Genomic DNA, 14,148 nt, shown 5'->3' on the forward strand with positions numbered 1-14,148 from the left:
CTCCAGGAGATAAAAATCAGCTGCAGATATTGATTTAAATTAAAGGTGAAGAGGCAGAAGAAAAGAGAAACAAGGAGAAAAATTCAGACTTGAAAACTTCGTACTAATTCAAAAGTAAACTGGTACTGTAGCTATGCTGTCTATCAGCTATGGAATTTCTTTCTCATTAGTGCAGTATTAAAAACTATCTTCCACTGAATTACAGTAATAGAAATCAGCAATATTTATAAGCTAAGTAAGGCGACCACATCAGCATCATTATGTTAATCACATAACATAGCCAAAGAGAAGGGGGTTGAGACAAAGCCCCTAAACTCATTTTCAAACACCTAGGCACTCAGCAGCAACCAGGTCAATGCAAGGAAGAGTAGCATGCTACAGGTCATCACAGTCGCATCCAAATGCCAAATCAACTTTCTATGACTTCACTGTACCTGTAACTACAAATACTCAGGATTTCCTCACTGTTATATGCAGTCCATTTATATGCACACTCCATCTTCTCTTTGTCATTATTTGAAAGAAAAAATGCCTTCATCAAAGGGGTTCCCTCCTCTTTAACTCTTCAGATTGCCTACATTCCCTAAAGAGAAAAGAATCTAGAAAGAGAGTGAGATTTCCGTATCTTTGGATTTTTACTGATACACTGATCACAAGTTCCTGCTAAAAATCACCCTCTGCCTTTCCCACTCCTGCCCTCAGCCTGGGCAGGCAGCTCATATGTCATGTGTTTTCAGGGGGAAAAGAGATGCACGCTCTAAAATCATGCCATTTTACTGTGCAAGTGTGCTGGGTAAGGGGGAGATGAACACCTTGCTCAGGGTTTGTATTACTGTGTACCACGGTGAAATCTTCTGGGGGTGTCCTGAGACCCACTACATAGAAGCTACTTAGACGTGGGATGGCTGCCAGGCTGAGGGAATAGCACATTGCCTCCAGGAGGGACCTTAAAAAGTTTCACTATTCTTCCAGGACTTGACTAATGCTTTCTCTTCCTTCGACTTCATAAAGATATGCTTCTAAAGCATACCTGAGATTTGACCCTGCATATATGATGCTATTCTTGCTGTGTAATAAGCATCAGTGCTGTCAGACATGTAACGCCAACATGCTACAAAAAGGTGGCAGATGAGATGCTGTTTACAGTTCAAAGCCCATTAAAAGTTGCATATTGCTGCAGAATTTTTTACCAGACAGAGCAAATTATCGCAGATTAATAAATTATTCTTAGTCTACATTATAGCAGYGAACAGTAACTGCCATAAAGCTACACTCTCATACAAAGAAATTTCACTGAAGTATCTTTTTTCAAATAATGACTTTATTTATAACTTTATACTATCGATTGAGTTTGCTGAACTGAAGAACGACTATGAAAATCTGTCCAAAAGAAGTACTAAAAAGCCTAGATGCTCAGCCAATATAAAGCTAGCAGGCAAGAATGCAGTTTCCCTCAGAAAACAGTCATACTTGGTTATTTCATAAATATGCAAGCAAATTACATTCTATTCAAGTAAATATGAACTAATACTAAACAGGCAACTTTTGGTATTTGATTGTCAGAATTTTTAGTGGTAAGAATTTTTTTAGTGTAAGAGTATAGTGAACCCGAAACAAAGCAGCAAGACAGGAAGACATCTTCCAGTTTTTAGAGCACATGCAGTTTTCCAATAGGCATTTCAAACTGTTCTGTGACCCAATCATATAAAGGTAATTTTCAAGACAACAAATCTAAAATATTGCTATACTAAAAAACCTAAACCCTAGAAAAACAAAACTAGTTAGTTTCTTTAGCTTGCTGTTAAAACTCTGGCATTGCTAACCACACCTTGTATATTTAGATGGAAAGACAGATTTGGTGTATTCAACGTAAGCCTGTCATACTCAAGCTGATACCTGAAAAGGAACCCAAAATGCCAGAGCCAGGCATTCTGGATTTGCCGTATCTCAGCTAACATCAGTGATCTACAGTGTTGACATGTACGTCCTGGAGAGCTGCCTGGATCGCCTGTAGTCAATGGCGAGGAACAGGTGCTTATGGACTTGACTCTCCTCTCCCTCAATCAGACAGCTAGAATAAATGAAAACAATTCTGGATGCAGGCAGGCTAGATAACTAGCTCAGTTGCAGGTATCCACACTGCAGATGTCTGCTTAGGTGAGATGAACCCCACACCCAGAGTGCCATAGAGAGCATATGGAAAAGGTTGGGACATCCAGAAGGCAAGCCCCAGAGACCCCGCACTTTGCACAGGGAAGCTGTATGAACTGACTCAAGGGAAATACTGACCACAGGGGCCTCCAATTCCTTTTCCACTCTCAGATCTTAGGTGACAGTAGYGATACGTATTTTTATATATGTTTATSTGTGTGTGYATGTATGTGTAAAATTCTTATGCTGGATAATTTAAAAGATGTTTGAAGATCAACCAGGAAAGGTCAACTGTTGTCTTGAACCTGCCACTAGCATGTACAAATTAGTCTGCATGTTTTGTTTACAAAAAAGCAAGATTGCACAGCAGTAATCCAAAACTGGAGGAAAGGATGCTGCCACACTTTTGGAAGTGCCATGTGGTACTTCCAAGCCATTACCTCATAGGAAGAGAAGATTCCCTTTCAGTAATAAGTTATTTTTTGTTGTTAAGTGCTTAACTATTCACAAGACAAAGCTTACAAGCTCACTTAAAATAAGAACACATTCAGTGGGAGGGTCTTTTAGACTGAGGTCCAACCTGCCTTGCTTGGACACTTAGCTTATACCTAAGCTTTACCACCTACTGAAACAGTCCTTTTTATGCAAGCACCTACACTGCCTGAATATTCAGTATAACGGTAGATGCATTTCAGTATCTYCAGAGGAAATTCCTGTCTGCCAAGTTTAGACGCTTAAGTAAAGGGCACAGGATCTCCCTTTGGAAAGCTTCAAGGGCACTTCTCTGTAATGATTGTACTTCAAACGCAGGCTTTTATTTTAGGTGGATTGCTTTGCTAAACATCTAATATTCAGGTACATATTAGATGCCTAAATTATACAGAATGGAGTCTGTAAAGCATGATATTATAGACCAAGAAATAAGTGGATTGAGTAGAGTTCATATAACATGCTAATGTTTCCTTTCAGCTCAGCAGCTGTATGTGGGGTATCTGAGAATGAAGTAAAGAAAAGATAAATTGCAGATCACAGTCAAATTAGATTTTCCTAATGGGGCTTTYGAAATAAACTAACAGATTACTGTTTAAATAAAACCTGTAACAAGGACAAGTTGATGTTAGATTATTAAATTTCTTAACTTAATTCTTAAACTCCAGAGCCAGCCAAGTAATACTCGGCTCGTTTTCCTTCACAAATTGTGGAATGCATTATTATAAAAAAGCTTTTCATGCTTTGACCAATTCTCTAAGTGTTCAAGTAATATCAATCACAGAAAACAATGTGTGCCAGTCATGTATTAAAAATATTTGCTAGCTCCCTGTGCCTCCTCTTCTCATTAATTAGACAGAACTACTTAGTGAGAAATCACATTTTTTTTCTGGCTTACTATGTGTGGTACAAACTGAAAATAAAAATACTTAGCACTTCAAGTACTGGTGTTGTAACTAACAATTTTAAAGTATGTGCTAGGCCTGTCAGTCAAGCTATGCTGTCACCAGTGAAAAATCTTCCCCATCCTTTATCACAGTCAGACCGACATGTACTAATTAAAGTAAGAGCTAACACCTTGGCTTGTCCATGAAGAACTCTCCCTCTGCTGATGTGGAATACAAGTTTGAGGCTCATCGTTTTGGCACTGGACCAGAAGGCAAATTAATAAGGGGCTGGCGAAAGCCATGCTCCTCCTGAGATGCGAGATGCAGATTGCTCTAGAGAGGCAGTGCAGCCGGATGCTTCTATGGGCTCTCAGCTCTTGRTGTCTGCACTACAGAACTGAAATTGCCAGCTTTTCCCCCCACAATACAACACCATCCTTCGTTTTCTTTTCAGAAGGGGTGGGTGAGGGTTAATGTAAGGAATAGCTCAGGAGGACCATGCATCAAATGTGTCCCAACTGCCTGACCAATGCAAAAAGGTAGTTTCCCCTCAAAAACAGCTTAGGTCTCTCTCAGCGAATAGAGCACCGCTGTGGAAACATCAGTGCTTTTGGCTATTAATAGCTAGGAAAAGAAAACAAAACAGTAAGTACTTTAAAGTATCAGGCTTAAGACATTTAAAATGCATTTATAGTAAGTTACACAATAACAATGTCTAATGGCTTTTTATATCCCTTCCTTTTTAATAAAGTGTCCAGAATGTCCAGTAATATGTTTTGTGAGTCTAGCACAAACTTAATGCCTCAAGGCTCTACATCTATTTCCAGCTCTACTTCAGACTTACAGAGTGACCTTTACACATAACCTCATTTTCCTCACTTATAAAATGGGGATATTAATACTTATTTACCTCACAGTTGGTTCTCTTCCAACAGCTACAGTGACTGGGCAAGCTTGTGCATCTACAGAATTATTAATGTTCATGATAAACTTTTGCTTRTTTTTAAACAAATAATAAAGAAGCTAAATTAATAATTTATTGTTTGTTTTTCCAGTAAGTTAAAGTACAGAGAAAAATAACAGTAATGGAAAAACTGTTCAAAGTCCCTTACTAATATCTTTTCAATTACACTATTCTTCAGGAGAAATGTGGAGAGTTCCTACTTGACAGCAACTCAAAGAAACTTATTGATGCTGTTTTCAGTCAAAAAAAAAGGTTATTTTTTTTTTCAGTGAAAAGACTAACACAATCCCTTCTGTAGAAAATATGAACACTGCAAAATTTGCCAGCAAACAAAGGGGAAGAATTGACCTTACTTTGAAACTTCAGCTAACAACTAGGGAGGACRGAAAGACATAGGAAGAGTTCAGAGGAGAGAGAGCCAACAATCTCTTCCTAAACGGAATGAAGCTAAACAGAAAAGATGCTGGCAGGTATGCCGGCTTGCAGCTGGGATGACACCTCTGCAGAGCAGCGGATGACTGATGTTTCCATCGGCCAGCGAAACCTTGGCAATACTTATCTCACTCTGAGAATGTGATACTTACTCTTGTACTGCTCTGGCTATGGAGAGCGCTGTAGATCCAGTTTCATTAACGCTATCTAAGGTCACATTTGGCAGGTCGTCATCATCACTGTCACTTTTAATTTGTCTGGGAGATAGGCCTCGGGGGTCCATTTGTGCTGGAAAGAGACATATAATGGATTAATATGAGTGTGCTGAAATTAATCTTGTCCCAGAACAACATTAGGGTGTACAACACATCTATTCGCTTATACTGAATGGCACAGTTTTCTCCTAAGCTCACAAATCAGATGATGGATTTGCAAAGTCATCTAGTGGTACTACAGATATATACAAACATTTTCAACTGCATGCAAATATGTGAATACACACATACCACATGAATGCATTCTGCAGACTTAAACCACTAAAATAAAAAAACTATATATATATATATAGTGTTTGTCAAAAACTCGTTTTACCCTTAATTATTTTGGCTGCCTTAGAAAGGGAAGAGGACAGAATGGGGAACATCTGCTTTAAATACATTTAAGTACATTTAAGAGTAAATTTTACAGCAATATTTCAAGAGCAATCTTTGATATCGAGAGATACCAGGTTGGAATTCACATAACTTCAGTCAGCTAGAAGTCAGGCATCCAAAATAGGACAGTTGTCTTGACTTCTGACTTAGTTCAACACCAGTGTTAATCTCTGAAGATGTCTTTTCTTCATATTACATGTAGCAAAGCCTCTACAAGTAACTTCAAATAGACAACTAACTTTTGGGCGACTGACATTAGGTGGACTTAGCACCCTCCTTTTAAGTTAGATGTTCTGGAAAAGCCAYGTGCTTTCATGTTCTGCTAACAGCTGAAGATCAAGAAATGTATGATAAATGGCAGGATTACTTTCCGCAGTTTACAGTATACATACTATAGYACATTTTATGAAAAAAAGAGACAGGAAAGGAAAGGAGAGCAGAAAGGAAGGCTACTTGCCTTCCCTGTTGTCTTGGTTTCTGCCTCCAAAGAGAACTAAGGACAGCACTTTCTGTAGGAGTAACTAAAGCTTGTGCAGGGACTCTGACACAAGTGGAAATTGAGAGAGGTAGAGAGGGGGACATTTGGGCACAAGCATGGCCTGGAACAACCACTGGACCTGGGGGTTGTTTGTATCAGGTGACAGACCCAGAGACAAACTGCAAATGTGATGCAAAGAAAGAAACGTTCCTCTTGTCCTAGCAAAGATTAAGTGGATTTGGTAAATGCTGGGAGATCCTGAAAGCTACTGGAGTGGAAAGCAAAATCAGAGAGATGCTTGATCCTGCAAGGGAGGATCAGGGAAGGGACGGAAGGCAAGAGATTTGTTTGTAAATACGTTTTGTTTCTTTTCTTTTCTTTTCTTTTTTTTCTTTTCTTTTTTTTTTTTTTTTTTTTTTTTTTTTTTTTCTGGCCAGGTAAAATAGGTGAGTCCAAGTTTGCTCTATTTATTTAAACAGTTACCTTATTCTATTTTGTTAGTTTGTGCTCTCATACAAGACAGCTTCAGAGATCAGATAACTTCTGGGTTTTGGTATGTGCATTTCAAGAAAGACAGCTTTCATTACCGCTCAGTTCTGGCTAACCAGAGTCCTGTCATAGCAGGTATCACAGGTTACCTTTAGAGGTGATGAATAGTTCAGCAGTTCTACTGCTAAAGAGGAACATTGAAAGGTACAGTTAAATTTCCCATTTTGTCATGTTTCTTGTTACTATATTCAGYGACTCTAGAAAAGGGACTGAGTTGCACTGAGGAATGGCAGGAATACAGATACTCAAGGACTGTGCAGCCATAAATGTAGTACTGATGGACAGYCGGGCTCTTGAAAAGAAAGTGCTCCCCAAATCACTGCTGTCTATGGGAAAGTTGATCTTAAATTTTAATCTATGCCTTAGATGTTAACTGCTCTTGAGTGAAAGAAAAAATGAGTGATTATAACTATCTTTCAGATGTATTTTTATTTATGTTAAACAACTTACTGAAGAAAATACTATTGCATTGAAAATTCTGTGTGTTTAATAAGCTAATGCACCAACCCCAGCAGAAAGCACAGAAGTRCAATGTTACTTCTATTAGCTCTGTAGTCATGCAATTTAGGTACCTCAGTAACACTGGCTACCTTTGGACTGCTTGTTATTATTCCATRTATGGTAAAGAAAACACCTTCTTATTAAGAAAGGATTCTTGACAGTTACTACTATACCTGCACTGAGACAAAAGTGTAGCAACTCAGAAATCATTAAGMAGTTTTAATTCTTTTAAGTAGAATAAAGCACCATTCTGACTGTGCTTCTTAAAATCACAACTTACACAGGATAGTATACACTGCAYGCCTGAGCATTAGGGACAATCTAATATTCGATTTAAAAGCAATTGAACCATCTATTCAACTGATWTAGGTGCAGAGAAAACTACTGGAAAGAAGAGTTACTTCTGAGGATACCTTAATCCCAGATGATGCCACCTTGTTAAGAGCAACTTTATATATGAGATAATTACTAGTTATTTYACTACTTTTCCAGTTTTTCTTGAAGTGAATCTTGCTACAGGAAGTTATATACTTGTATTTACCCAATATTTAAATGCTGCTATAGGTGATGTTTTTTTAAAAGCTATTATTTGCATATAAGGTTAAAACTAATAAAAACTGAGTATGTGATAATCAGCATTAAATGTGGCTTCATCTGATTTGCACTATGGTAAAAGTTTTAATTAGCTAGGTCAGAAACTTTCTTGGTGTTTACACTAAGTATAATTTTAAATTGCAGAAGCTGTTAAATAACTTCATTCATAATGCTGTTATTAYACACCAATTTCAATCACTTAACCATGACTACGCCTACATAAAAAGAGCTGGTATAAATGTGTGTGAAAAGTATCTTATCTTTTTTGTTCCTTCTAAGACTCACTATTTCATTACTATTACAGATTACCAGCTCTTTAGATATTACTGAGACTTCTATGATATTTGGTGTTCCTAAATTATTGAGGAATGTGGTAAGATGAAACCTCTCAATTATGTTAAAATAGGTCATTTCTAGATCTTATGGTGGAATAGAAAATATCACAGAAAGATCTCCTAGCGACTCAAAACCCCAAAGATAAAAATATATGTATCTTTTCTAAATAACAACACAAGTATTTTTAAATCTCATGATTTTAGGCTCTGCCTCACAATATTTGAGGCTGATAATATCACTTTTTTTTCTTTTTTTTTTTTTTTAACTCAGCGGGGTAAATTCTCTATAATCCTGATCTTGTCACAAAGTTGTCAACAGGGTTGTACTTCTCCAGCTAAAGATAATTTGGTCCAGTGGACACTATTTGCCTCACTATAAGCCTATGGTTGAGGACATTGAGAGGTGTTATAGCATATGAGCAAGGTAAGAATGAAATGGTGAAAATGAGAATACATTGCGAGAGGAAGTCAAAAGTGGGGAATTCAAGAACACTCACAATGAACCTAATTAACAATGGGAATTAAATTGCAGAATGATCCAGGGGTTATTCTATTATTTTTTACAGTCAGTCCAGTCACACATCCTTTTTTTGTCCCCCTTTCTATTTGTGACCTCTCCTCCTGTTCAGTCTCTGCCTACCTACAAGCCTTTCACTTTTTGCTCTCCGTTTGTGTCTCTYGGATACTTTGCAAGCACTGGGGCAGAGTGAGTGACAACTTTCACAAGTCTCCAAGGAGGGGCTTGCCCCTACAGATGCTCCTTGCCCGAAAGGGCAATGCTGCTTGGCTCACGATGGCCAAGTGGCTCAGAAAGCTCACTGGGTTCCATCCTTCCCCAACTTGTAGACTTGGATAGCCAAGACATTTGGGAGCAAAAGTGCCTAACCAAGAGGCTGAACTCAGCCTCTGTCCTCTGGTAAAAATTGCCCTGTTTTCTCAGCAGTCACAGCTGCTGCAGGAAAAAACAGCTTTTAAAGATATCCCTCTCCCTCAAATGAGCCAGGTGGGTAACTAACTGGCTGAAAGCCTCACAGATATCTCCTCCTCACCATGTACTACAGAGTGCAAACTGCAGTATGGGATTTTTATACATTTGGAGTTTGTAACTCCTGCTTACATCAACAGCTTTGACTTTCTCTTGGACATCTAAGAACAACTGTCAAACTGCTGGCACCAAGGTTTATAAATACCAGCAGCAGTTCAAAAATACTGAATTAAGAGTAATTATTGGCCTGCTGAATATCAGTCGGTGGAAGAATTTAGAGATGTAGGCAAGAGATAATTTAGCAAATGAGATAGGAGAAAGGTGGAGGACAAATGCATAACGCAAGATAGGCAAGGTGGAGGAATGCCCACAAAATGTGCCCGTGCATTTTAACCTCACTTTATACCATACTTTGCTCTGATGACCACAGGACAAGAAGAGATCTGRCTGGGGCACTGAATCCAGTCCCCTCCTATGACAGCCAGATACATTTTATAATCCCATTAGTCAATAATGATCATCCCCTCTCTTAAAATGAGCTGGCTTTCTTGCCCTTGCTACTCCTCTTCCAAGGCAGGATTTGTCCAGCTGAGCTATTTAATGGTTTTGTGACGTTGGGGTGAGGCAAGCAGAGAGAAACAAGTTAGAGACTGCTTTGGTGAGACAAAAGTGCAACAGAAAGAGTCCACAAAAATAAAAGAAATAAGTTCCATGCTGAAAGGACTGGTGAGCYTGTATTTAAGAGAATCTGCAAGTGCAGAAAACAGAAAGAAAAGTGATCATTTTCACTGAAAAAGTACAGAGGATTGCTCTTGACACATGCACACAGCTGCAATCATTTATTAATGCTCATTTTGCCAAAATCTTTCATTTTAGGTGGTACAAGCGAGTTCACTCCTTGAACTTTTTTCAAGCTAAAATGTGCAAAAGGGTCTTGCATTAAGATGCATGCAAGCCTTTAAATACACCAGAACCTGGTCTACCCTCAATAGTACTGTATCTATCAACTGTCAGTTGCCAGCAGTAAWAAAACAGATCTGGATTGGCTATAARCTTGCTGCTATTCTTGTTGAAATAACCTCAGCACAATGTAAGAGCTTTTTGGCTTTACAGTTTATGCTGGCTACAGCAGCCAGGTAATACCTGATTCAGTTTCTTGGGACAAAATTGCCCCTTCTAAAATGCTGGAACATATCTAATCCAGCATAACAAGTTCCTAATGAGCACTGCTTGATTCCRGGTTTTCTGGCACACAACTGCATCGCTCCTGATATGGTACAGAATCGATTAACCATCGTATGGGAGCACAGGCTTAAATCTCTGGGAGTGACTTAGCCTGCTCTGGAGGACTGGCTAGCCCCTAGGACCTGGGGACAGTATGCAGATTCCACTATCCCAGAGCAATAACCTGGTCACAGGACCACCAAATTGGGCTGTTATTCTCTTTCTTCTCTCTTACTTTCTTTCATTGAGCTATGCCCTAAGAGTAAAACTCTGTACTCTTGTTACAAATTGACTGACACACTTCACCTGAAATCTTGATGCCTCCAGGCATGCTTATATGTCTTTTGTTTCTCATCAGTATTTGGGAACAATGAACTTACCYGAGCTCCACATAGAAATAATAAAAAGAGGCCATCTCCTCCCTGATACTTCCTAATCCCTTTGCTTATTTAGAGATCATTTAGACAGACCCAGCTCAAGTGCTCTGAGCAGGGTTGGCTAAGGCCAGGCACCATCAAAAATCCTTAAGTTGGATGCCTGTAAGAGGTGGTTTGAATCTGGGCCCTCTTAGAAATGAAAAGGGCCACACACCAGCTGTAGCCTCTGGAATTTTTCAGTTATCACACCCTAATCTTTCTTTCCAAATCAAATTTCACAAAATGAACGAAAATTCATCCCATCAGTAGATTTACTAAGACCAACCAGACRTAACTTCACCATAACACACTATCTTTGATTTAAAGTAAATTCAAGTCTCTTGGTTTTAATGCAAAGGAAATATTTAAGAGCAGGAGAAAACTAAGTAGTTTTGCCTCTCTTTATAGCTAAGTCATGTAGTGTTAACTAATGCTTAAATGACTCATTATGAGACAATGCTTGCTAGTGTGAAAGCAGAGAAACAAAATAAAATTTCAGCATTCTGAAATGTTGAAGCCTCTGGCACATTTTATCTTAATACCTCAGTTCTCTGAATYAAATTAACCCTCTGCTAATAGCTTTGTAAATACACATCCATGTAGGCCTGCTGATACGTCACAAAATWATAACTAAAGAATCATGCCTAGTTGCTCTCTTAAAATGATTAAAAATMTATTTCTGCTTGGTGAATGAGAATTAAGAGTTAGTTTGTTTTTGCCTCAMATATTAAACTTCGCACTGTGCTTTCTCTGAAGACTGCCCAATGCTCAACACGCTAATCAAATCAGGAAAAAGTGCCCTGGAGCAAAGTGGTTGCTCCTAACAGGATTTCCAAGTGTCCCTCACATCCCTTAACTAGAGCTTCAGACTTGTCGACCACGGGCAAGGTTRCAAAACGCTGCTTCGGGGGGACATCTGAAGGCAGGACTCGCTGAGCGTAACGCCGAGGCCTGTGTCACRCGCAAAGTCAGCCTGGGTGACCGTCGGGCCCCTCTGGCCCTACTATGACTCCTTTAAAGCGGGGCAGGGGGAGATGTATCTTTGGTGTCAGCTCCTGGCTAACAGATTCAGCTCCCTSCGCCTGCGTATAGCCAAATCTCTTTGCTTCCTTCCCCTCCAGGTCATCCCCCACAGCTGTGCCACCGGGAAGGCTGCCACAAGGACGACGGAAAGGGCAGGAGGGTCTTCACCGCACCACCCTCGCCCGTGGTTGGTCTTCACCGCACCCCTGCCGTGCTGAACCGTGCAGCAGCCTGCTGCTCGGCCGCTCACAGGGCAAGCGGCTAAAGCCACACAAAATCCACACAACTCCCAACAGCGGCCTGCGACGTTTTGTTTTAGCTGCCACAAAACTAACCCGTCAGACTGACCCTGGCGCAGTTGGTCCTCGAAGGGCGGCCCGCTCCGAACCTTCCCGTTCTGCAGGACCGGGAAGGCGGCGCTGCACCGACCTGCCCCAGAGCGAGGTATTTGTGTCTGCAAACACAGCCAAAGACTTTCGTTGCAAAGGAAGTTTAAATTATGGAGAAACAAGTAAGTTTAAGGTATCTCAAGTAAGCCAGRGTCATGCTTACTGTTGCCAAATGTCTTTCCTAGAAACTTTTCCTCTCTGGTTACTTTCAGTGCACAATGGCATATGAAAGATAAGTATAAAAAGAAAACTGTCTCTAGTTGTAAGTGATGGCTTGTTGCACTGCCCCCCATTAAGACTGGGAGACCAAGTACCTGCCGGCCACCCCCAAAATTTCCATCAGCCACTATCATCTCTCCATGGGATGCAGGGTGGGAGGGAACAGAGAGCCCCACGTCCAACCTACAGGYGCCTCAGGCAGCTGCACTGGAAATRTAAGTGCCCWGTGCTTCCCATATGGTCCGCGGAGAGAGACGGGCACCTTTGGGCTCACAGGCTCGGTTAGGCGGTGTGAGCTCCTTGCCTCGGCTCTGCGGGTGCGTGTGAGTGGCGGCTCCAGGAGCCTCTTCGCTCGGTGGCACAGGCACCTCCACTCCTTGCTGCGAGGAGGAGGAGGAGGAGGAGGAGGARAGTGGCCCTCCTTGGCATGCGACTCGGCCGTGCCTTAACTCTAACGGGGGAAAGAAGCAAGAATTTCTGGAGCTCTCTAGGTGCCTGGCACAGGGAGGAAAGCAAGCAGCGCTGCGCAGCCTCGCTTGCTCTTGCTCTCTCGCCCTTCCACCACACATCGAATGCAAAAGGGACTTCTTGCTCACCAATCGTAAGGTTGAAGAAAATGGTTTTTGGCACCAGGGTCCCGATGGGCAAATTTGGAAGAGGAGACAGGAAGACAAAGTAATCATCATTAAAACTAATATTTTATGAACAGATATTATACTGCAGTGTATAGCATCRCTCTCTACCTGACTTTGCTCTCTCTATTTAGCATCTGACAGCTAGAGTACTTGAAATATGGCAAGATKGACACAGCTGGTCAATAGTGGCTTCTTCTTTCTTAAAATGCCCCTGTTTCAAAGACCCCAATAAAAAAAATGAAGCCAGGTCGATYAAATACTAAGTAGAGGCACTGTGACTCACCTCTGTCTTTTGAGGTTAATAGGCTTTAGATTTGTACAAGTCTAGTCCCGAGCCCTCACTTGAAGTCTCCTTCCAGACCAAGACTAGATGTGACTGCTGCCTCCATACCACGCACCCATCAGCCCCTCGCAGGCATCGGGGTCAAGGCCTCGAGACAGCCAAGAGAAACCCTGGAYGCTGATCTGCAAAGCTCAGCGAACCAGACCGTGACATACTTTCCCGAGGCTTGTGGACATCCCCCTTGCAGCCCTGGGTGCTGTAAGGAGCCCTGCAGAGTGCCACAGAGCAACAGGGATGCACGCGAACCTGCGACGGGTGCACAGGGCGGCAGAGCCGAAAACACCAGCGAATATCAGTGTATCAGTATGTCAGTATGTGCTGTGTGGTGGTGACGGGTGAGCTATGCGATCTCTGGCTACACGAAGTGGGAATAAGTCGGCGGACAACCGTCTAGTCCTACCAAATCCTGAATTTCGCCCTTCTTGACAGCTCTGCAGAGAACGGGAGCCCAACGCTGGGTCCCTAAGGCAGGAAAGCCCTGAAGGAGAACGTTACAGACACTATTCCGTATTTCCAGCAGCGGAAGCAACACCTCCGGATACAGATGTACATGAGCTATTTCAAAGGGAGCCCTCTGAGATTAAGTATTGTACTCAGGTTTACTTAATGTACTTTAGACAGCTGCTTTAGGAAACCAAATCCTTGCTTTACAGACATAACAAATGTACTCATTGTGGGAATTATGGCGTTTATGATTTTCTCCTCGTAAGCAGGTACTTACTATATGAAGCATATATACGGCATTTTTCTTCCTATTTAAAGTTCATTATAAGCACTTTATGCTTTGGAAAACGGTCTGAGCTCACCTATCAGATTCTCAATCAAAACAGCTTGGTGTCTGGTAGGGGCAGCAGAATTGGTCGATTTATTTCATAAAACTT

At 41.0% G+C, this 14,148-nt stretch overlaps 1 protein-coding gene across 6 annotated transcripts in view; it reads right to left on the minus strand.

The window, feature by feature from the left end:
* The window catches only part of KLF12 (KLF transcription factor 12), a 258,868-nt gene that overhangs the window by 70,185 nt on the left and 174,535 nt on the right, over positions 1-14,148 (minus strand). For all 6 annotated transcript variants that reach the window (XM_085309507.1, XM_085309508.1, XM_085309504.1 and 3 more), the window contains one exon: positions 5,076-5,211. In XM_085309507.1, the coding sequence (XP_085165633.1) occupies positions 5,076-5,211 (136 nt within the window). The remainder of the gene's footprint in view (positions 1-5,075; positions 5,212-14,148) is intronic.

The sequence above is a fragment of the Rhea americana genome, unplaced genomic scaffold (genome assembly GCF_003343005.1).
Source record: "Rhea americana isolate MKP2758 unplaced genomic scaffold, rheAme1 scaffold_3, whole genome shotgun sequence".
Classification (NCBI taxonomy): Eukaryota; Metazoa; Chordata; class Aves; order Rheiformes; family Rheidae; genus Rhea; species Rhea americana.